General features: G+C 45.7%; 2 protein-coding genes across 2 annotated transcripts in view; one reads left to right on the forward strand and one right to left on the reverse strand.

Annotated features, from left to right (window-relative positions):
* On the forward strand, positions 1-22,603 carry LOC144691924 (coiled-coil domain-containing protein 80-like). Its single transcript, XM_078560498.1, has 7 exons — positions 1-2,057; positions 4,936-5,092; positions 6,849-6,982; positions 9,095-9,243; positions 19,945-20,048; positions 21,729-21,809; positions 22,115-22,603. Exons 1-7 carry the CDS (start codon positions 9-11, stop codon positions 22,396-22,398), a joined length of 2,958 nt encoding a protein of 985 aa, XP_078416624.1. The 5' UTR covers positions 1-8; the 3' UTR covers positions 22,399-22,603.
* LOC144689851 (olfactory receptor 4K13-like) overlaps positions 22,428-23,553 on the reverse strand; it is a 6,393-nt gene continuing 5,267 nt past the window's right edge. Inside the window, 1 exon segment of the mRNA XM_078557294.1 lies at positions 22,428-23,020. Coding sequence (XP_078413420.1) covers positions 22,939-23,020 — 82 coding nt within the window. The 3' untranslated portion in view covers positions 22,428-22,938.

The following is a 23,553-nucleotide window of genomic DNA, read 5'->3' on the forward strand; positions in this document are numbered from 1 at the left end:
GAGGGAAGATGAGCGCCCGCACGGTTTGCCTTCTGCTGCTGTCCCTGCTGGTAACCCGGGCGGGCGGCTCGCCTGATGCCCCCGGGAGTGGCAAGGATGGACCCCGGGCAGCCTGGGCCGGCTCCCCGGCTCTGCCAGCCCCCAGGGGGAGAGGGAGGCACAGCCAGAAGGGGACATCCCCGGCCCCGGCTAGCAGGAAGAGTGGCCAGCCGCCCCTGCTGCCCGCCCCCGAGGCAGAGCTGGGTCCCCTGGCCACTCGCTTTGGCAAGTTCCGGCTGCTGGTCCTCGCTGCCCCGGACCCCTCGGACAACTCCTACCGGCTGATGGAGCAGCAGCTGGACCTGAAGAGCCGGGAGCTGAGGTGCCAGCTGGCGCTCAGGGACCTCCTGCTCCTCGTCTTGTTCCAAGGGGCCGGGGGCAAGTTGGTCACCGTCTCCCAGGAGGGCAAGGTGTCCGAGGAGAAGCTGGAAGCCCAGGCGGTGGCTCATGTCATGCAGCACCTGTCCCTCAAGGAGGGTCAGTTCAACATGGTGCTGCTCAGAAAGTCCATGCAGCTGTACGAGCGCTTCCCCTACGCGGTGCGGATGGAGGCTGTCCTGGAGACGGTGGACCAAATGCCCCTCAGGAAGATAGAGAGCATGACCAGGAGAGGACAGCAGCTCAGGTGCAAAGGCTCTGGGGCCAGGAGATTGGGCTCAGCGCAGCTCCACGCCAACAACAGGGGAATGGTCAACAGGACACTGGTCAACAGGGGATTGGTCAACAGGACACTGGTTAACAGGGGAATGGTCAACAGGACACTGGTCAACAGGGGAATGGTCAACAGGACACTGGTCAACAGGGGAATGGTCAATAGGGGAATGGTCAACAGAGGAATGTTCAACAGGACACTGGCTAACAGGGCTATGGTCAACAGGGCAATGGTCAACAGCAGGCTGAGATCTGCCTCCCCCAATTCTCAGAAGCCAATCAGTTCTCAGAGTTTTGGGTCCCTGAATAAAACAGCATCATTGCATCCAGACAACAGTCGGCGGACATTGGGCAAACAGAAAGGTTCAGCCTTAACCCCAAACTCAGTTGGCAAGAGAACAGCTGAGAGCCTTAGGAGTGCGGCTAAACGCAGGGGGTCCCCCACGATCCCAGTGCGTTCAGGGCAGGGGTCGGTGGAGACCCTGATGTTTCAGATCAAAGAGAAAGTGCAGCAGATGTTAATGGCCAAACACAGGAACCCTGTCCAGCCCAGGCCAGCTCTCATCACCCAGAGTGGGAAGCAAGTGTCTCGGACAGGACCTCATACCTACCACATACCCCAGGTCCAATCTAAGGACTCAGCCTCGGCAACTTCAACCGTGGCTCCTCTTAACCAGCCCACTGTTGGAACTGACCAAGATTTCCAACTGACCAAGACTACTGTCCTGAAATGGGACCAGCCCCGATTCTCTACAGACCAAAAGCTGGACGAGGGGAACCCTGAGAGACCAGGAATCTTTGAATCTAACCCAAACACAGTCCAATCCCAGGACAGTTTTCCTTCTTTCCAAACTCTGGAGAACTTCTCCACTGCTCCCACAGTGTTAGTACATCAGAATGCCGAGTCAGGATATTGGGACTATGGGTCACCCAACACACAAGCCACTTTTCCTGGGCTCTCAAACCCCTCTGGCCGGATGTCTCAAGTCACACACCCACACAAAGACCCTCTCATCGGGATCACCCTACCCAAATCCCCCAGGGCCCCTGTCACTGCGCAACCCACTGAAATCTGGACTCGCGACAAGGTAGGGGGAGCATTGACCCAGGCTGGGACTAACTTGTCTCCAGAAACAGAGCAAAGAGCAGGGGGTCCGACGCAGGAGAGTCCAACATCTGTTCGACCCAGGGGGAAGAAAGCGGAGAGTAGGCATGGAGGGAACTCGGACAAATCGGTCAGGAACAGAGGCCGGAAAAACAGGAGAAACCGGAAGAACAAGAAAAATGGCTCCAGAAACTCGAAGCAGATTGATAACCAGGAGCTGATGGGGTTTTTAAATCATTTTCGGAACAAGCGGAGATTACTGGTGAGTCATGTTAAAAACTCAGACGGGCAAGCTGGAGAGGGAGGGGCATGCTGCCCAAGGTAAGCCATGTCCATTGGAGCTTTGATGCGTATTTGGTCCAGTTGATTGCAGGGCTTCCAGCCTGTGTCCAGTGCAGGACCTTTTCTACGGAGTAAGTGACAAATTTGCATTTTGAAAAGTCATTGTGGTTTATTTTGTGATGCATTCAGGGTGAGTGGTGCCAAGTGAATCACCCTTCACACCCCCCCATCTCCCCCCACCAACCCTTCAGCCTTTTAAAAACACAATGGAATGGGAGTAGGCCATTTGGCCCCTCAAGCCTGCTCCATCATTCAGTAAGATCAAGGCTGATCATCGACCTCAGTTTCCCTTCCTGCACTATCCCCCAAATCCTTTAGTTTCCTCAGAGTACCAAAATCTACCAATCTTAGCTTTGAATATACTCAATAACTGAGCATCCACAACCCTCTGGGGTGGGGAATTCCAAATATTCACAACCCTCTGAGTGAAGAAACTTCTCCTCAGTCCAAAATGGCCGACTTCTTAACCTGAGACTGTGACCCCCTAGTTCTAGGTTCTCCAACCAGAAGGAAAAAAACCTCTTGGCATCTACCCTCAAAATCCTGTATGTTTCAATGAAATCACCTCTCATTTTTCTAAACTCTGAAGAATACAGGCCCATTCTACCCAACCTCTCCTCATAGGGCTGCTTTCTCATCCCAGGAGTCAATTTACTGAACTTTCTTTGCAATGCCACCATTGAAAGCACTGCGAACTGTGAGGAGGATAGTGTAGAACTTCAAAAGGACATAGACAAAGTTAGTGGAATAGGCAGACAAATGGCAAATGAAGTTCAATGCAGAGGAATGTGAAGTGATTCAGTTTGGTAGGAAGCACATGGAGAGACAATATAAAATAAAAGGTACAATTCTAAAGAGTCTGCAGGACCTGGGTGTATACGTGCATAAATAATTACCAGAACTCTGAGGTGCAGAGGGATCTGGGTGTCCTGGTACATGAATCAGGAAAAGTTAGTAGTCAGGTACAGCAAGTGATTAGGAAGGCAAATGGAATGTTGTAATTTATTGCAAGAGGAATGGAATATAAAAGTAGGGATGTTTTGCTACTTGCACAGGGCCTTGGTGAGACCACTTCTAGACTACAGCTTTGGTCTCCTTATTTAAGAAAGGATATAAATGTATTAGAAGCAGTTCAGAGAAAGTTCACTCAACTGATTCCTGGGATGGTGAGGTTATCTTATGAGGAATGGTTGGACTTGCTGGGCCTGTATCCATTGGAGTTTAGAAGAATGAAAGGTGACCTTATTGAAACATGTAAGATCCTGAGGGGACTTGACAGGGTGGATGCTGAAAGGATGTTTCCCCTGTGGGAGAGAGACTAGAACTAGAGGACACAATTAAAAATAAGGTGGAGATGAGAAGAAATTTTCTCTCTAAGAGTTGTGAATCTTTGGAATTCTCTTCCCCGAAGAGCGGTGGAGGCAGTGTCAATGAATATTTTTAAGGCAGAGGTCAATAGTTTCTTGACTAACAAGGGAGTCAAAGGTTATCCGGAGGTGGAATGTGGAGTTGAGGCCACAATCAGATCAGCCATGAGCTTATTGAATGACGGAGCAAGCTTGAGGGGCCGAATGGCCGACTCCTGCTCCTAATTCATATGTTCGCACGTCAGATTGGAGGAGTTGGGACTGTTTTCCTTGAAGAGAAGGTTGAGAGGAGACATTCAAAATCATTGGTGGAAGGATTGAGAATGTGAGGGCACAGATTTAAAGTAATTGGCAAAAGAAGCAATGAGGAAAAACTTTTTTCATGCAGTGAGTGGTTTGGATGTGGAATGCACTGCCTGAGAATGTTTGTTTAATTCTTTTATGGGATGTGAGCATCACTGGCAAGGCCAGCATTCATTACCCTTGAACTGAGTGGCTTGCTGGGCCATTTGAGGGCAGTTAAGAGTCAACCACGTTACTGAGGGTCTAGAGTCACATGTATCAGGTAAGGACTAAAGGGCATTAGTGAACCAGATGGGTTTTTACAACAATTGATGATAGTTTCATAGTCACCATTACCAAGACTAGCTTTATATTTCAGCTTTATTAACTGAATTTAAATTCCACCAGCTACCATGGTGGGCTTTGAACCTATATCCCCTCATCATCAGCTGGGTCCCTGGATTACAAGTCCAGTGATGTTACCACTACACCACCATCTCCTGCATCCTCAGGTTCAACTGAGGCTTTCCAAGAGGGAATTAGATTATTCCCTGAAAAAGGAGAATGTGCAGGGCTACAGGGGGAAGGCAGGGGAATGGCACTAGGAAGGAACATAACCAATCTGAAAACAGTGAGTGTCTTTTAAAACTTGTTAGATTTCTCCTGAAAAGTCAAAGTATCTCTCTGTCCAATCCTCTAATCCAGTCCTCTCTACATCAAAGTATACCTGGTATCAGTAAAACGTGACTATGAAACAGTCAGATTGTGTTGTAAAAACCCAACTGGTTTACTGATGTCTTTTTGGGAAGGGAATCTTAGTCTGCCCTATATGTGATTCCAGTCCCACACTGGTCATGGTTTATTTCAAACTTCCCTCTGAAGTGAGTTAGCAATACATTACAACGATGCAACACATTGGACTGCAGCCCTTCTCAAAGGCAAATGGGGAAGGGCTATAAAATGGCACTTGTCGGTGACACTCAGATCGCAATGATGAATAATAATATTTAAAGTGTTTAAATGAGTAATTAATGCATGGTTTGTTTTGTGAATAGGTTGTGAGATGCTAAACGTTGAGCTGATTGCCTTGTCAGGCTATTGGCTCAGCCGCTATGTGTTTCTGTGATGCGTCTTGTCGTGTTTTGACAGCTGCTCACTGCGCCCAGCAAAGACAGCAAGCTTTACATACACCAGAGGGACGAGTACCTGGAGCACGTGTGCCAATTAGCTGTCAGGAGAATCAGCATGATTGCCATCCTGGGCTCGCAGTCTAACAGTACTCTGAAGGTGGAACATTATCAGAATGGTGAGTGTCAGCTCACAACACGCATGTCTCGTTACTCCTCGCTCCACCCATCTGCCCCCTACCCCATTCCACCCCTTCTATCCCAGCCCTTCCATCCCTATCCCCCCACTTCATCTGCCCCATCATTCCAACCTCACGCCTCACTTATTCCTCTTCATTCTGCACCCACATCCCTTCTTATTCCGCCACCCCATTCCCCCACTCTCTGCTATCCTCTGCATGACTCTTGACTCTAAGTTGAGATAGACAATTCACCGGCTGGGTACAACACAGATGGGACAGTTTTTGAAAATTAAGAACAGGAGGAGGCCATTCAGCCCCCTGAGTTTATTCTTTCATTGATTTAGCTAATAGCTGATTTGTATTTTAGCTCCATCTATCCACCATGGTCCCTTAATCCTTAGTACCCTTTACCCAACAAAAACCTATCATATGAACAAGGAGCAGGAGTAGGCCATTCGGCCCTTCGAGTCTGCTCTGCCATTTAACACGATCATGGCCGATCTGTTAGTAATCTTAAATCTGCATTTCACCTACCCCCGATAACCTTTCACCCCCTTGTTGGTTTGTTCATTTTCAATTGAGCCCCAGCCTCAACAGCTTTGTTGGGGGAGGGAGTTCCAGATTTCAATTACCCTTTGTGTGAAGAAATGCTTCCTGATATCAATGTCCTAGCTCGAAGTTTAAGGTTGTGGTAAGTTGGCATACTGTCCTATTGTCTCTAGCATCTGAATTCACCATTAGTGCAAAGACGAGATGGAAGTTGTTACATTTCTACAAGTGAAACCTCCGACAATGTAGCACTCCCTCGTGACTGCACTGGAAAGTCAGCCTAGATTATGTGCTTCAGTTGTAGAGTTAACCTTGAACTCAAAAACCTTCCAGGTGAGAGTGCTACCCAAGTCAAACTGACGGGTAATCATTGAGTAATAGCTGGCAGTTAGTCAGAGGCTGGGCTCATCACACAGTGGGATAAATCTTGCTGCCTTTTGGCATCTCCAAACAAATTAATCCAACAGTGAGAGAGGTGGAATTTAGAAACATGGGAGGGATTTCTTCACTTGATTTGTATTTGCTTAAAGTGCAGTAGATTGAGGGGTGATCTGATCGAGGTGTTTAAAATGTTAAAAGCATTTACTTGAGTAGATACAGAGAAACCATTTCCTCCGTAGAAGAATCCAGAACAATACGATGTACTGTTAGAGTTAGAGTTCAGCCATTCAGAAGTGAAATCAGGAAGTCCCCTCCCAAAAAGCCTGTGGGTGCTGGGAGTCAATTGGAGCTTTCAAGATTGTGATAGACACTTGTTGTGTAAGGGTGTTGAGGAAGATGGAACGAAGGTGGGTAGCTGGAGTTATAGAATGCTTACAGCACAGCAGGAGGCCATATAGCCTGTTGTGCAACTCACATAGTCCTATCCCCCTGTCAATTCCCTGCTGCAGCCTTGCTCTCTGATGATGACCATGTATGGCCATGACCTGAATGGTGAACGGTGGGGTAGGCTGAAGGGGCTGAATGGTCTCCTCCTGTTCCTAATGTTCTTATCAGACGACAAACCTACTCTTGTTTGGTGTCCATGGTTTAGGTGAGCATCCCCAAGCAATGGGGGGAAGGATTCAAGGTGTGGTTGGGCTTGGGGGAGAAGTTAAATGTAGAGGAGAAAATTAAGACTTCAAATAAAAGAGGAAGATGTGGCTTTCGGAGGCATTACACACTTCACACTTCCTCAATATATCTTTTCACTTCCATATTTTAGAAGATGAAGTAGCACTTGAAAATCCAGTGCACAATTCTGTCAGTGTGGATCTGATTGCACAGCTACGGAGAGACTTTGGGATGACGTTTGATGAATTCTTTATGGTTCTGGTTGATTATGATATGAAAGTTAAGGTGAGAGCTGACATTTTCTATTTTAATATCAATCTCAAACAATTTCTTTCTGTCCAGCTTGGAAAAAGGACATTTGCATTTATACAGGATCTTAGGATTGTCTTTCAGACTTGTCTTGAAGAAGCATTTTACACAATGTTACCTTTAACTGAACTGGACCAGCCATATAAAGACTGTGGCTATAAGAGCAGGTCAGAGGCTAGGAATCCTGCAACGAGTAACTCACCTTCTGACTCCCCAAAGCCTGTCCACCATCTACAAGGCACAAGTCAGGAGTGTGATGGAATACTCCCCACTTGCCTGGATGAGTGCAGCTCCCACAACACTCAAGAAGCTCGACATCATCCTTTTTTTCCATTTGCTCATGGGATGTGGGCTTCACTGACTAGGCCAGCATTTATTACCCATCCCTAATTACCCTTGAGAAGGTGGTGGTGAGCTGCCTTCTTGAACCGCTGCAGTCCAGGTGGTGTAGGTACACCCATAATGCTGTTAGGAAGCAAGTTCCAGGATTTTGACCCAGTGACAGCGAAGGAACGGGGATATATTTCCAAGTCAGGCTGGTGAGTGACTTGGAGGGGAACTTCCAGGTGGTGGTGTTTCCATGTATCTGCTGCCCTTGTCCTTCTAGGTGGTGATTTGGGAGGAGCCTTGGTAAGTTGCTGCCACTGTGCGTCGGTGGTGGGAGGAGTGAATGTTTAAGGTGGTGGATGGGGTGCTGATCAAGCGGGCTGCTTTGTCCTGGACGGTGTCAAGCTTCTTGCATGTTGTTGGAGTTGCACTCATCCAGGCAAGTGGAGAGTATTCCATCACACTCCTGAATTGTGCCTTGTAGATGGTGGACAGACTGTGGGGAGTCAGGAGGTAAGTTACTCACCACAGAATTCCCAATCTCTGGCCTGCTCTTGTAGCCATAGTATTTATATTTATCCATGACAAAGCAGCCCGCTTGATTGGCACCCCATCCACCACCTTCAACATTAACTCCCTCCACTGCCGATGCACAGTGGCAGCAGTGTGTACCATTTACAGGGTGCACTGCAGCAACTCACCAAGGCTCCTTCAACATCACCTTCCAAACCTGCGACCTCCACCACTGAGAAGGACAAAGGCAGCAGGTGCATGGGCACACAACCACCTGCAAATCCCATTCCAAGGCACTCAGCATCTGACTTGGAAATATATTGTTGTTCCTTCACTGTCGCTGGTTCAAAATCCTGCACCGGGCAGAATCCCCCAAACAACAACAAGAAACGAATGAACAGTTAACGTGTCTTTGATTAAGTGAGGAATGTTGGCCAGGACACTGAAAAAAAAACTTGGATTTACATAGCGTCTTTCTTGACCACCAGATGTCTCAAAGCGTGTTGCAGCCAATGATGTATTTTTTTGAAATCTCGTTCTTGTGGTAATGCAGGAAACTGCAACAGCCAGTTTGCGCACAGCAAGCTCCCACAAACAGCAATATGATAATGACCAGATAATCTGTTTTAGTGAGGCTGATGGCAGGATAACTATTGGCCAGGACACCAGGGAAAACTCTCCAGCTCTTAGAGAGCAGGCTGGGCCTTAGTTTACCATCTTATCCTTCAATAATGCACTGGAGTGTCTGCCTACAGTAACTCGGAATGAGAATACTACCCACTGAGACACAGCTGGCAAAAGAAACTATTTCTCTAGAGGCGAATCCAGAACAAGGGGACATAATGTTAAAATTCGAGCTAGACCATTCAGGAGCAAAGTCAGGAAGTACTGTTTGACATGCAGGGGAGTGGAAATTTGGTATTCTCCTTCTCCCAAAAGATGGGAAACAATTGGAACTTTCAAAACCGAGCTAAATATTTGTTCAATAAGGGTACTGAGGGGTATGCAGCAAAGGCTCCAGTGGAGCGGAGGTGTAGATCAGCTATGATATAATTATTGATGGAGTATGTATGAGGGGCTGAATGGCCTCCTCCTGTTCTCAGCATTTCAAACAGCTGGGTACTGTTGAGTTTGTTGTTCGAACTGGTATAGTAACGTTTTGTATATAGCACAGGCTACTGATGCAGCGTTCATGTACTAACTGCTCCCCTTTTATATTTCTGTGTTTCTCCCCTGCACCCCCCCCAGCAATATTTTGATGTCCCTATCCCTGTTAAGGTTCTGGTGGATTATATGGACACACTTCCCTCTAGGAGGCTAGAGATACAGGAAGAAAAGGAAAATGGTGTCACCTGTGTCAAACGCAGACAGTTCAACATCAACAAATTTCTTTCCAGGTATGTGTGAGGGGTCTTGGTCTGTGTTTTCTTAAGTAAGGATATTAGATGCATGTGGTCAACACAACCTTTCCTTTACTGCAGGAGTATCTCCTCCAAAGCACCACCCACCCCCAACATTTACACCTGTTAATCTGTTATGGTCAGGAGGGGGACATTAATTTCTCCTCTCACCACCCGTCCTTAAACAGAAAGGTACTTTCGATTTGCTTCCCCTTTTATAAGCAGTGGCGAATTTGCCAACCTGTCGGTTTGGTGTGATCCAATTTTCTATTAATAACCCCACAGCAGATAGGATGAACTCAAAGGGTTAATTTATTTGAACACACTCAAATGCAGGAAGGTCATAACGTTGCCCCCTTCGCAGTCATACAGTAAAAGAGGGATAGAGAAAAGAGAGATTTACAGTGCATAGCCCACAGGGAAAAGAAATAGTGTTTCACATGGGCTCCTGAGTCCAGAATCAAAGTCTAATGAGGTATTCCTTCACGGAGGTTAGCAGGTTGAAAACCAGTGCTGCATAATTCACTTTTCCAGTGGTGTTGATGTCACATGATGAGATGGACATGTAGAGATGAATCAATCTTGTAGGTGAGGGTACAGGATTCCCAGTAGTAGCAGTGTAGCTGGGGGCCAGGTGTCCAAACCTGGGCAAGAGCCCCTTTTCTGTGAGGCTGCTTATAGGATGGTAAACCGCAGACTGAACTTGCAGTTTCACAAGGCAATATAACTGGTTTCACAAACTGGAGGTCCATATCACATGACTCCCACCTCTCCACATTGTCTTTGACAAGGATGTGTATCCCTCATCTGGGTTCCCAAGATGGTTAAATGTTCCAGCCATTAAGAATTGAAAGGAAAGTGGTGGGGTCCTTTGTCCTAGCAGACAAGTACACTCCAGTTGGCCAGCCTGGATTATGAGATGCAGATGAACTTTGTATAGCTCTCTGAAATTGGTCTCTACAGCCCACAGGGGGGTTGTTAGTATCTCTGAGTTTACGAGGTGCAAGTTTCTGTGATACAGCCAGGTAGCTCCATTTATTGGAGAGTCACAGATAGACATAGCTTTAGCCATTTTAAAAGTTCTTTGTCCAGTTTTAGAATTTAGAAATAGCCATGAAGATATCTATTTTATAAAAAAAATACAGGGTGAAGTCTTAGACCCCCCTCACAGATCTCTATGTCCTTCACTGACATGATCGCACAAGAAAACATTAAATAAAGTCTACTAGGCCCATTAGGTCCACTCTTCCCATAACCCATATACAAGTAACCCTATCACTGACACCGCCCACCCATTTAATCCCCTCCCACAGCCCCATGTACACTCTCCCCTATCACTGACTCTACCCACCCATTTAATCCCCTCCCACAGCCCCATGTACACTCTCCCCTATCACTGACTCTACCCACCCATTTAATCCCCCTCCCACAGCCCCATGTACACTCTCCCCTCCCACAGCCCCATGTACACTCTCCCCTCCCACAGCCCCATGTACACTCTCCCCTCCCACAGCCCCATGTACACTCTCCCCTCCCACAGCCCCATGTACACTCTCCCCTCCCACAGCCCCATGTACACTCTCCCCTCCCACAGCCCCATGTACACTCTCCCCTCCCACAGCCCCATGTACACTCTCCCCTCCCACAGCCCCATGTACACTCTCCCCTCCCACAGCCCCAAGTACACTCTCCCCTCCCACAGCCCCATGTACACTCTCCCCTCCCACAGCCCCATGTACACTCTCCCCTCCCACAGCCCCATGTACACTCTCCCCTCCCACAGCCCCATGTACACTCTCCCCTCCCACAGCCCCATGTACACTCTCCCCTCCCACAGCCCCATGTACACTCTCCCCTCCCACAGCCCCATGTACACTCTCCCCTCCCACAGCCCCATGTACACTCTCCCCTCCCACAGCCCCATGTACACTCTCCCCTCCCACAGCCCCATGTACACTCTCCCCTATCACTGACTCTACCCACCCATTTAATCCCCTCCCACAGCCCCATGTACACTCTCCCCTATCACTGACTCTACCCACCCATTTAATCCCCCTCCCACAGGCCCATGTACACTCTCCCCTGTCACTGACTCTACCCACCCATTTAATCCCCCTCCCACAGCCCCATGTACACTCTCCCCTCCCACAGCCCCATGTACACTCTCCCCTCCCACAGCCCCATGTACACTCTCCCCTCCCACAGCCCCATGTACACTCTCCCCTCCCACAGCCCCATGTACACTCTCCCCTCCCACAGCCCCATGTACACTCTCCCCTCCCACAGCCCCATGTACACTCTCCCCTCCCACAGCCGCATGTACACTCTCCCCTCCCACAGCCCCATGTACACTCTCCCCTCCCACAGCCCCATGTACACTCTCCCCTCCCACAGCCCCATGTACACTCTCCCCTCCCACAGCCCCATGTACACTCTCCCCTCCCACAGCCCCATGTACACTCTCCCCTATCACTGACTCTACCCATCCATTTAATCCCCTCCCACAGCCCCATGTACACTCTCCCCTATCACTGACTCTACCCACCCATTTAATCCTCTCCCACAGCCCCATGTACACTCTCCCCTATCATTGACTCTACCCACCCATTTAATCCCCTGCCACAGCCCCATGTACACTCTCCCCTATCACTGACTCTACCCACCCATTTAATCCCCTCCCACAGCCCCATTTACACTCTCCCTTATCACTGACTCTACCCACCCATTTAATCCCCTCCCACAGCCCCATGTACACTCTCCCTTATCACTGACTCTACCCACCCATTTAATCCCCTCCCACAGCCCCATGTACACTCTCCCCTATCACTGACTCTACCCACCCATTTAATCCCCTCCCACAGCCCCATGTACACTCTCCCCTATCACTGACTCTACCCACCCATTTAATCCCCTCCCACAGCCCCATGTACACTCTCCCCTATCACTGATTCTACCCACCCATTTAATCCCCTCCCACAGCCACATTCTTTTTCTTCTTTCACGGGATGTAGGCATCACTGGCAAGGGACGTGTTGCAGTTAAGAGCCAACCACATTGCTGTGCACTGGAGCCACATGTAGGTCCAGACCAGGTAAGGATGGCAGATTTCCTTCCCTAAGGGGGGCATTTACTAATTAGTAAACCAGATGGGCTTTTGCAACAATTAATGATAGTTGTCATGGGACTGGCTTTCAATTCCAGATTAATTGAATTTAAAATTTCACCAGCTGCAGTGGGATTTGAACCCATGTCCCCAGAGCATTAGCTTAAGCCTTAGCCACTGAATTATAAGTCCAGTGACATTACCACTATGCCACCTTCTGAGTCTGGAGTTATATCTAGGCCATGACTGGGTAAGATGGCAGATTTCCTTTGTGAGCCAGATGGGTTTGTTTACAGCAATCAATCATAGTTTCATGGTCACCATTACTGAGAGCAGCTTTTTAATAGTCCAGATTTTTATTAATTGCATTTAAACCATGTCTCCAGAGCATTAGCATAGGTCTCCGGATTACAAGAACAGTGACATTATCGCTACACCACGATCCTCCCCCTGTATGCTATGAATAATGAAATCTAATGCTTTCTGTTCCCTGAATGGAATACCCAACCCAGGAATGCAAAAGAGATGAATTAATATGCACAGTTCACATTGAAGCCTTAATGTGTTAAGGCCGTGTTTCCACTGATACTTTATCCCATTGCTACATATTGTCAGGATCAGTGACTTATCTCAGTATATACCCTCCGATGGTCTGGATGTTGATGATTGAGTGTTGCTGCGATGCCCACTGGAGTTCATTGTTCAATACTCCGAATACATAATGATCCCTTGGGTGAGGTACCAGAGATCATCCATCAACTATACATTAGCAAGGACCCACCACTTTCAGGAGTGAAGAGAAAGTAAACCCAGATATTAAACACATATCATTGTTTCATTGTATGTATTGAAATTGAATGCATTGGTTTGAGAGTTTTGTCCCTGACCAGGTCACAGCCTCTGTGAATCCCACGTGTAAACTATCTGTCTGCTAGAACTGACTATTGTATAGCATGATCCAGACTGAAAGCTAGGTTTAGCAGTTCTAGTAACACTGGGTCTTGTACTAATCTGGAACATAACCAGATTCTCAGTAAAATAATATAATTTCCACCTAGGGAATACAGACAGTTTTGGCAGATACTGGTAATTGGGTTGAGTGGGTTATAAACATGTAATATACAGGATTACATTGGCCGTGTATCCATTCAGCCGAACCAGTCCGTGCTGGTGCTCATCTCCACTCGAGCCTCCTCCCATCTTTCCTCGTCTAAATCCACTGTCATAACTCTATGTTCCCTTCTCCCTCAGGTGCTCATCTAACTTCCCCTTAAAATAATCTATGATTCACTTCAACCACTCCCTGTGATAGCGAGTTCCACTTTCTCACTGTTCTCTGGGTTAAGAAGGTTCTTCTAAATTCCCTATTGGATTTCTTGGTGTCTATCTTATATTGATGGCCTCTAGTTATGCTCTTCCCCACAAGAGGAAACATCCTCTCCACCTCCACCTTGTCAAGATCACTCAGGATCTTATATGTTTCAATCAAGTTGCCTCTTACTCTTCTAAACTCCAGCGAATACAAGCCAAGTCTGTCCAACCTTTCCTCATAAGACAATCCATCCATTCCAGATATTAGCCTGGTAAACATCTGAACTGCTTCTAACACATTTACATCCTTCCTTAGATAAGGAGACCAATACTGTACACAGTACTCCAAATGTGGTCTCACTAGTGCCCTGTGCAACTGAAGCATAATCTCCCTACTTTTGTATTCAATCCCCTCGCAATAAATGATAACATTATATTAGCTTTCCTAATTACTTGCTGTACTTGCATACTAGCCTTTTGTGATTCATGCACCCAGATTCTTCTGCACCTCAGAGCTGTGCAATCTCTCACCATTTAGATAATAAGCTTCTCTTTTAGTCTTCCTGCCAAAATGGACAATTTCACATTTTCCCACATTATACTCCCATCTGCCAGAACTTTGCCCACTCACTTAAACTTATCTATATCTGTTTGTAGCCTCCTTATGTCCTCTTCACAACTTACTTTCCAACCTGTCATTGTGTCATCAGCAAATTTGGCAACAATCCCTTCATCCAAGTCACTTATATAAATTGTAAACAGTTGAGGTCCCAGCACTGATTCCTGTGGCACACCACTCATTACATCCTGCCAACCTGAAAAAGACCCATTCATGCCTACTTATATTATATGCTTTTTCTTTAACCTTCTTTAACCCTACTATCTTTAACCTTTCTAGTTAACCATGAATGGTGTTTCCATCCTTGGAATTTTTCTTACTCGTTGGAATGTATCTATTCTGTGCATTCTGAAATATCCCCTTATATATTTGCCACTGCATCTCTATTGACCTACCCCTCAACCTAATTTGCCAATTCACTTTGGCCAGCTCTGCTTTCATGCCCTCATAATTGCCCTTATTTAAGTTTAAAAACATAGTCTCAGACCGACTCCTCTCTCCCTCAAACTGAATGTAAAATTCAATCATATTATAATCGCTGCTACCTCGGGCTGCCATCACTATGAGATCATTAATTACTCCGATCACATTGCACAATACCAGGTCTAGTATAGCCTGCTCTCTGGCTGGCTCCAGAACATCCTGTTCTAAGAAACTATCCTGAAAACATTCAATGTACTCCTCGTCTAGGTTATCTTTGCACATCTGACTTTTCCAGTCGATATGTAAATTAAAATCTCCCATGATTGTCACTGTGCCTTTCTGACAGGCTCCAACTATTTCTTCCTTTATGCTCCACCCTACCATGTGATTACCATTAGGGGCCTGTACACAACTCCCACAAGTGACTTCTTGCCTTTACCATTTCTCCTCTCTACCCAAACCGTTTCCACATCCAGGTTTCCTGAACTTAGGTCATCCCTCTCTATTGTGCTAATACCATCATTAACTAACAGGGCCAACCCTCCACCTTTTCCTTGCTTCCTGTCCTTCCTAAATGTCCTAAACCCTTCGATATTCAGGTCCCAATCCATGTCCTCCTGCAGCCATGCCTCCGTAATGGCTATCAAATCATAATTATTTATTTCTATGTGCGCTCTCAGTTCTTCTGTTTCAAATGCTTCGTGCATTCAAATACAGAGTTTTTAGTTTTATCCGTTCATTTTTTTTATAACCTCTAGTTTCATCTGTTGATATACCGTTAGATTTGTACTCTCTATCCCTTCCTGTCACAGTCTGTTTTGCATTTCCCATAATAATACCTTTCTCTTTCATCTTGTCTCTGCTTTTTGATCTACCACATCTTCCTAAATTTGATCCCTTGCCCCACTATTTAGTTTAAAACCCTCTCTACTTTCCTAGTTATGCGGCTCGCAAGAAAACTGGTCCCAGCACAGTTCGGGTGTAGATCATCCCAACGGTACAGATCCCACTTTCCCCAGTACTGACGCTAGTGCCCCACAAACCGGAACCCACTTCTCCCACTCCCAGTCTTTGAGCCACACATTCATCTCCTATGTCCTATGCCAGTTTGCACGTAGCTCAGGTAATAATCCAGAGATTATGACCTTTGAGGTTCTGTTTCTTAATTTGGTGCTTAGCTCCTCATACTGACTATGCAGACCTCCTTCTTTGTCCTACCTATGATGTTGGTGCCTACTTGGACCACGACGACCGGTTCCTCCCTCTCCCACTGCAAGTTCCTCTCCAGCCCCAAGCATACATCCTGAACCCTGGCACCAGGCAGACAACACAGCCGCCTGGACTCACGCTCTTTGCTGCAGAGAATGGTTATCAATCCCTCTGACTATACTATCCCCTACTACCAAATACATTCCTACCCCAACAGGCTTCCTGTACCACGGTGCCATGGCCAATTAATTCATCCACCCTGCAGCCCCCACTCCCAACCAAACAAGTTGATAAAACCTCAAACCTATTAGACAATTGCAGCGGCTCACACTCCTGCCCTCTGAGTCCCCTTACCTGCCTCACTTGCAGTCACACTCTCCTGTCCCGAACCAAATCAGAAGACCCTGTCCTAAGAGGTGTGACTGCCTTCTGGTACAAATAATCCAGGTAACTTTCCCCCCTTAATTTTAAAAAAATATTCATTCATGGGGTGTGGGCATGGCTGACTAGACCAGCATTTATTGCCCATCCCCGACTAGACCAGCATTTATTGCCCATCCCCAATTCCCTTGTTCAGAGAGCATTTTGAGAGTCAACCACACTACTGTGGGTCTGGAGTCACATGTAGGTCAGATCAAGATAAGAACAGCAGATTTCCTTCCCTAAAGGACATTAATGAACCAGATGGGTTTTTACAACAATCAGGAATGGTTTCATGGTCATCATTAGACTCTTAATTCCAGATTTTCATTGAATTCAAATTTTACCATCTGCCATGGTGGGATTTGAGCCTGGGTTCCCCTGAGCATTACCCTTGGTCCCTGGAACACCAGTCCAGTGATAATACCACTACACCACCACCTCCCTCTACTGCAATGTCTGTAGTTCAACTTCCCGTTCATAAACTCTGAGCTGAACCTGCTCAAACTTCAAACACTTACTGCAGACATGTTTGCCCTGGATCAAACTGACATCCAGGAGCTCCCACATGCTGCAGCTGTGACACATCACCTGTCCTGACATCCTTAGTGTGTTCTAATTAACTATTTAACTAGTTTATTCAGTTATATATTTTACTTTTGTTTTTATATATTGTGTTAACCTTACCACCTGTTGCTAGACTATTTTGAACCTTCAGAATAGAATAAATCTTAGTCACTCACCAAATAACTAGCTTCTTCACCTGGAGCAGAGAATGACCACTTCCTGAAGGCTGAGAAAGTTAGAAAGCAGGAAGCAAAAGAGCACTTCTTCCCTTCCTTCCCTAGCTCCCTTAATTACCCAACTCCCAGCACTCTATTCTAAGTCACACTTCTTGCAGTAAACCTTACCTACAGCACCTCTTTCCCCCTATGTACCAAATTCCCACTTGAACCAAATACACTCCACTAATTTAGGCCCTATTCAGGCAAAGGGCTTTCAGGTCATTGGCAGTTAACTGTCACTAACTAGGCTACTTAACTTACTTGAGGCCTGTTAATTCTGGGTTGTTAGTTCTAGATCAGAATCTGACTCCTACTCCAAAATTGATCCCTGGAGAGGGAGCACGCGGTGTCCACTGGCACCATCGAGGCCTTCCGTGCTTGGTGGGCACTGCGGGGACTGGGATGCTTTATCGACCCCTTTAATCACATTTTGATTTGATGTTGGTGAGTTTCCTTTGCGTTTTGTCTTCTGTTTTTGTAGTTTCCCTTTAAGGGGCTGCTTTTACTTTATCCCTGATTTTGCTAATTTAGTTTAATTGTTTTGACTGAAAAGAGTTACTCCAAAATTGAAAAAGATTTACCAGTTGAATTTCCACTTGAACCAAATTCCCAAATATACTCACTCGGTCTCTGTCTCACTCAGGCCGAAGTCTGCACTCACTAATCGTGCGCCTCTTACTGATATGGTTGGACTAGTTGAGCCTGAAGGTGACGAGTACATGGATGAGGGTTTCAGCAACAGATGGGCTGAAGGAGAGTTAAGCTGGGTGGTGTAATGGAGGTGGAAGTCGGAGATCTTTGTGATGGAAAGGAAATTGGATCTGAAACTCAGCTGGACAAGATGCTTAGTTTGCAAAAGGTCTCATTTAGACAAAGATAGTGGTGTTGAAGGGAGACAAGCCACAGTGTTTGTGGTATGGCCAGGACAGGGAGGGTAAGGGCGTAGGTGGCAAAGACGATAATTCTGGCTTTCCCAATACTTAGCTGGAGGAAATTTTATTTTTTCAGCATTGTATGTCAGGTGTTACATTCATACATACGTGTTACATGTCAGATTACAGAGCTAGGGAGGATGTTATGACCCAGCAGTTTGGTAAAGCTGAGTTATTTAAAAATCCCAGAGGGAAACTTTAATCAATTGTCATAACCTATATTTTTAAGTGGTATGTTTGAGATGCAACTCTAAATTCAGGAATCAGACCGCCAGTTCTCGAGAGGTTTTATATTAAACTAAATGAAACATTTTGTTAATTTACACAAGCTAAATATATACACGTGGCTACAAATTACTACTATCATAACTTTTAACAAATTCCCAAACTAATCTCCATTAAGGCAACAGTAACCCATAGACTTAACCAGACATCAGACAAAGCAATTTCACTGTACGAATTCAAAATGAAGTTCCTTTCACTTTGTTTCCTGTGGAGACAGTTGTAGGTTTACAGCTACTTTGATCTTACATTGCTTCTGCCCTGCACACACAAAACTGCTGAAGTTATACCTAGAACAGTTCATTGCATGTGAATTCTCATGGTATCACCAGCCTCTTTGAACTCCACTTCTTCTAACAATAAAACCCCTTTCATAGTACCAATTTTATTAGCAATATAAACATATTGCTTGGTCTCTGCTAGCTAGGTGCCAGATTTCACCCCACTTCTTGAATGCTCTATTCAAAAAATGCAAATGCACTTTAACTCTCTTACTTCTCAAAACTAGAACACATCAAAACACCCAGACCAGCTGGTTTTAATCCAATTAAGACACACCCACAGACTAAACCTCTATTTTAAAAGAAAAATATTTTCCAATAATATTATATACATTAATAGCCTCATGACAGAGGGGCAATGCCATGAAACTTTAAACACAAGCTTGATATTTTATATTTGAGAGGATGGGGACTAGTGGCCTGTCAGATATCACAGAGGCAGCAGTGGAGAGGTGGAGCTGGGTGACAGAGGGGAGAGGGTGGCATAGTGGTGATGTCACTGGACAAGCCAGAAGCCCAGGCTGATGCTCTGGGGACAAAGGTTCAAATCCCACCAAAGTAGCTGGTGGAATTTAAATCCAATTAATAAATCTGGAATTAAAAGCTAGTCTCAGTAATGGTCACTGTGAAACTATCGATTGTTGTAAAAACCTATCTGGTTTACTAATGCTCTTTAGGGAAGGAAATCTGCTGTTCTTACCTGGTCTGGCCTACATGTGACTCCAGACCCACAGTAATGTGGTTGACTCTTAACTGCCCTCTGAAATGGCCCAGCAAGCCACTCAGTTCAAGGGCAATTGAGGATGAGCAACAAATGCTGGTCTTGCCAGCGACACCCACATCCCATGAAAGAATAAAGGAAAAAAATCAAATCTGCAGACATGTCTGTGGATCTTGCTGGGGCATGATGTAGATGTGGAAGAGCAGGAGAATAAGGGTGGATCCCGAAGTGACAATGTGGAAGTGGGTAGAGAAGCCATTGCTAGAAATGTTGTGGTCATAAACAGATAGGTGAGTGTGACACTGAAGAAGGGCAGCAGGGAAGATGTTTTGGAGGAGGAAGATAAAGTGGTCAAGTATCAATGGCTGGCATATGGTTGAGGAAGACAATCAGGAATAGTGCCCCAGGGTTACAATCACAAAGGTTGATGACTTTAGTTTGAGCTGTTCTAGTTCTGTGGGAGAGGTGGAAACCTAACCGAAACCTCAAACTGAGATGGTGTACTGAACTGGAATTGTAAGTGGAAATATTTTAGCAGTTTGGGAATTGCAAGAAAGAAGAAAATCTATTGATGGGAGTATGTGAAATTCATATTGGCACTGTTATTCTAAGGTTAATGTGGAAACGAAGATTGTTGATAATTTCATCTCCTTCTGAAGAAGAATGGGTGTTTCAACAGCAGCTCACATCATTACATGGCCAGGCCTGCAATCTGGGTAAGTTATTTCAACATCACCTCCTTCTTTCACTTCTTTGCCTAGTGGTAGACAAAGAACCCATTTCTTCCAGTGTTTTACACCAACAGATCATGTACCAACTGGTGGAGTGCTGGGGAGATTTCAACACTCCACTGCCATCACATGCAAGCTCCCTGCAATATACCAATCCGGCATTCAGAAGCAGGAAGTTTGGTCTCCTCTTGCTGAAGCATTTCAACATGTACCATACTAAATACAGTGAACTCAAAGTACTGTGGTGGAAAACATAATCCGTTTTACACAGAAAAAGATCCAGAAAAATTGTTGGCACAAATGTATGCTTAGTTTTATTGGTGGTAGTTGAGGGTGATTGTTGGCCAGGACACAGGAAAGAGTCCATCTTCTTCAAAAACCATGCTGGGAGCTTCAACAGTCACCAGAACTGGCAGGTAGGACTGGGTAAATGGGAGTAAGTTACAGTTCAGACATAATCTAAATGAATATGGAACAAGCTTAGCTGCCTGAATGGCCTCCTCTTGTTCCTATGTAATCTCAGTTAACACTTCATCTGAAAGACAGCACCTCCAACAATGCAACACTTTCCAACAATGCAACACTTTCTTAGTACTGGACAGGGCTGACAGCCAAGTTTGTTTTTTTAATGATTCTTGGGACGTGGGCTTCTCTGGCAAGGCCAGCGTTTATTCCCCATCCCTAGTTGCCCTGAGAACAGGTGGGTTTAATAGGCCATTTCAAATCAACTACTTTGATGTGGAACCGGAGTCACATATTGGTCAGACTGGCTAAGGATATCAGTGAGCCAGTGTGGATTTTTAAATGAAACAATAGTTTTATGGTCATTGTTGACATTGTTTACTGATTTTGGTTTTTTTTTTATAAACTGAATTTAGAATCTTAAACTGCCTGGCGGGATCTGAACTCACGCCTTTTGGATTGTGTCCAGTAACATAACCACAACATAACCTTATCCTAATTGATGCTCAAATCATGGCGTGCAGCTTAAACCCACAACCTGCCCGGTGGACACCACGGGGACTGGGGTGTTTTATCGACCCCCTTAACTACATTTTGATTTAATGTTTGTAAGTTTCCTTTAAAATTTGTCTTTGGTTTTGCAGTTCCCTAATTTAGGGGCTGTGATTGTTTTGTCCCTGATTTTGTTAATTTAGTTTATTTGGTTGACTCCAAAAGAGTTAAACCCACAACCTTTGACTCAAGGTGAGGCTGCTACAAACTAAGCTACGCTGTCACCCTACTACAAACCACACTGATGCTTCAAGGATATTTGATGGTGTGTTACAGTTTACTCAGGTAATCTGAGTTGCTGTGGCAGTTGGTAGTCTGGAGCTATGGATAGTGATGGTAGAAGCTTTTCATCATACGGCTGACCAGAAATCTCTCTCACTCTTACTGTCTGCCATTAGTTTGTGTTGGGAGGATGTGCAAGTTGATACTCAACCTGTTTGGCTATGTTTTGAATGTTCCTTCCTTGGCCATCAAGTCCTGGGGTAGGACTGGAACCTGAAGCATCTGGCTCAGAGGCAGGGATGCTGCATCATTACACCTCCACTCAAAGACATTTATGGCAGTGTTAAATCATAAATGCAAATGCCCTGTACTGTGTGTGTTTTTTTTAATAGAAGAAGCAAACTTTTTTTGTATTCTGTATTTGATCAGGAATTCGCCATTTTACACTGCTGAAGTTGATAGGTTCAGGGGAAGACTTTTCAGGATCTCTGGAATTGTTTCCATTAAATGGTAAGAGCATTTGTTGGATCATGTATTAATTCATACACTAAGTTCTGCGTGACGGTTACACAGGGTTTCGTGTTCAGTTTAACAACTCAACCAGAAAGCAGTACCTCCAACAATGTAGCACTGCTTCAGTGCTGCGCATGAGTGCAAGTCCAGGCCATGAGGTCATGTGCTGAAGTGGGGTTTGAACCTACAGTCTTGTAACCTTGAAGCATGTGCGTTGCCGACCACGCATGGCTAATGAGACTTAGTGCAGGTGAAACTCAGATTTGTTTGCTGAAATGTTTGCTTTAATTTACTGAACATAGGGAGGTCCGAGGTAGAGGATGAGGAGCTTTCCTCAATGGCAGTGAGAAGCCTTCGTGAACACTTCCAGATCAGCGATGAGCACTTTATGATGCTGCTAATCGGTAAGGACGGCACCATCAAGTCCTGGTACCTGTCTCCCATGTGGTCGCTGGCGACCATTTATGAACTGGTGGACTCCATGCAGCTCAGGCAAGAGGAGATGAAGCTTCAAAAGACACTGGGAATCTACTGTCACGAGGATGCACCTTCCCCCCATTATCGTGGATATCCTGAGCATGCATAGCAGCACAACAGTGGGAAATAATTCTTACATGAGACTTTGATTGCATTTTCAAAGCACCAGTGTTATGAACTTTATGTAATTAGATATATAGTCAATTTATATCAGCAAACATGCATTGGACAGTTTACAATCAATGTTATTACTGCACTTGTTAGGATGGTGGTGTCTGTGCTGTGGTAACCAATACAGTGTCTCCCCTAATGAGCTAAGTTGCCTTTTTGATGCTAAATATTTTTCTTTCATCAACCTTTAAAGACACAAGACGTGAAACCTGCTCCCATATTTGCAGAGATGCCTGCATCTCTTTTGTAACACCCTTACCTTGAGTCAAAAGGTTGTGGGTTAAAGCTGCACGCCATGATTTGAGCATCAATTAGGATAAGGTTATGTCGTGGTTATGTTACTGGACACAATCCAAAAGGCGTGAGTTCAGATCCCGCCAGTTAGGAACTCCCTTCCTAACAGCACTGTGGATGTACCTACACCACATGGACTGCAGCAGTTCAAGAAGGCAGCTCACCACCACCTTCTCAAAGGCAACTAGGGATGGGCAATAAATGCTGGCCCAGCCAGCAAAGCCCACATCCCGTGAATGAATAAAAAAAAAATCATCCCTGCCACACTAGACCAGGCACAGTAAAAGCTGGACATGCTTATAAGTGATTACCTCTTACCTCTACTTCCAACGTCTTTCTTCTTTCTGTACTTTATCAATGCTAACAATGATTACTGCTCTTCTAAACTTTCCTCTCAGCTCCAAATACCTGATCCAATATAGTCTTCCTCCTGCCTTTATTCTCCCTGTATTGAAAGCAAGATTTCCCAGGTCTTCAAAAATAGAACTCCTTTACAGAGCAACAGAAGCAGGCCCTTGAATCCCTCAAGTCTGAGTGTCCAGACGGCTATGTTACCTGCCCGGTACCTGGGTTCGGGACATCTGCTCGGGGCTGGACAGGAACTTGCAGTGGGAGGGGGAGGACCCAGTCGTTGTGGTCCATGTTGCTACCAACGACATAGGCAGAACAAAGAAAAAGATCCTGCATAGTCAGTATGAGGAGCTTGGCACCAGATTAAGAAGCAGAACCTCAAAGGTCATAATCTTTGAATTATTACCTGCGCCATGTGCAAATTGGCATAGGACAAATCAGATTAGAG

The sequence above is a fragment of the Cetorhinus maximus genome, chromosome 2 (genome assembly GCF_964194155.1).
Source record: "Cetorhinus maximus chromosome 2, sCetMax3.hap1.1, whole genome shotgun sequence".
NCBI lineage: Eukaryota > Metazoa > Chordata > Chondrichthyes > Lamniformes > Cetorhinidae > Cetorhinus > Cetorhinus maximus.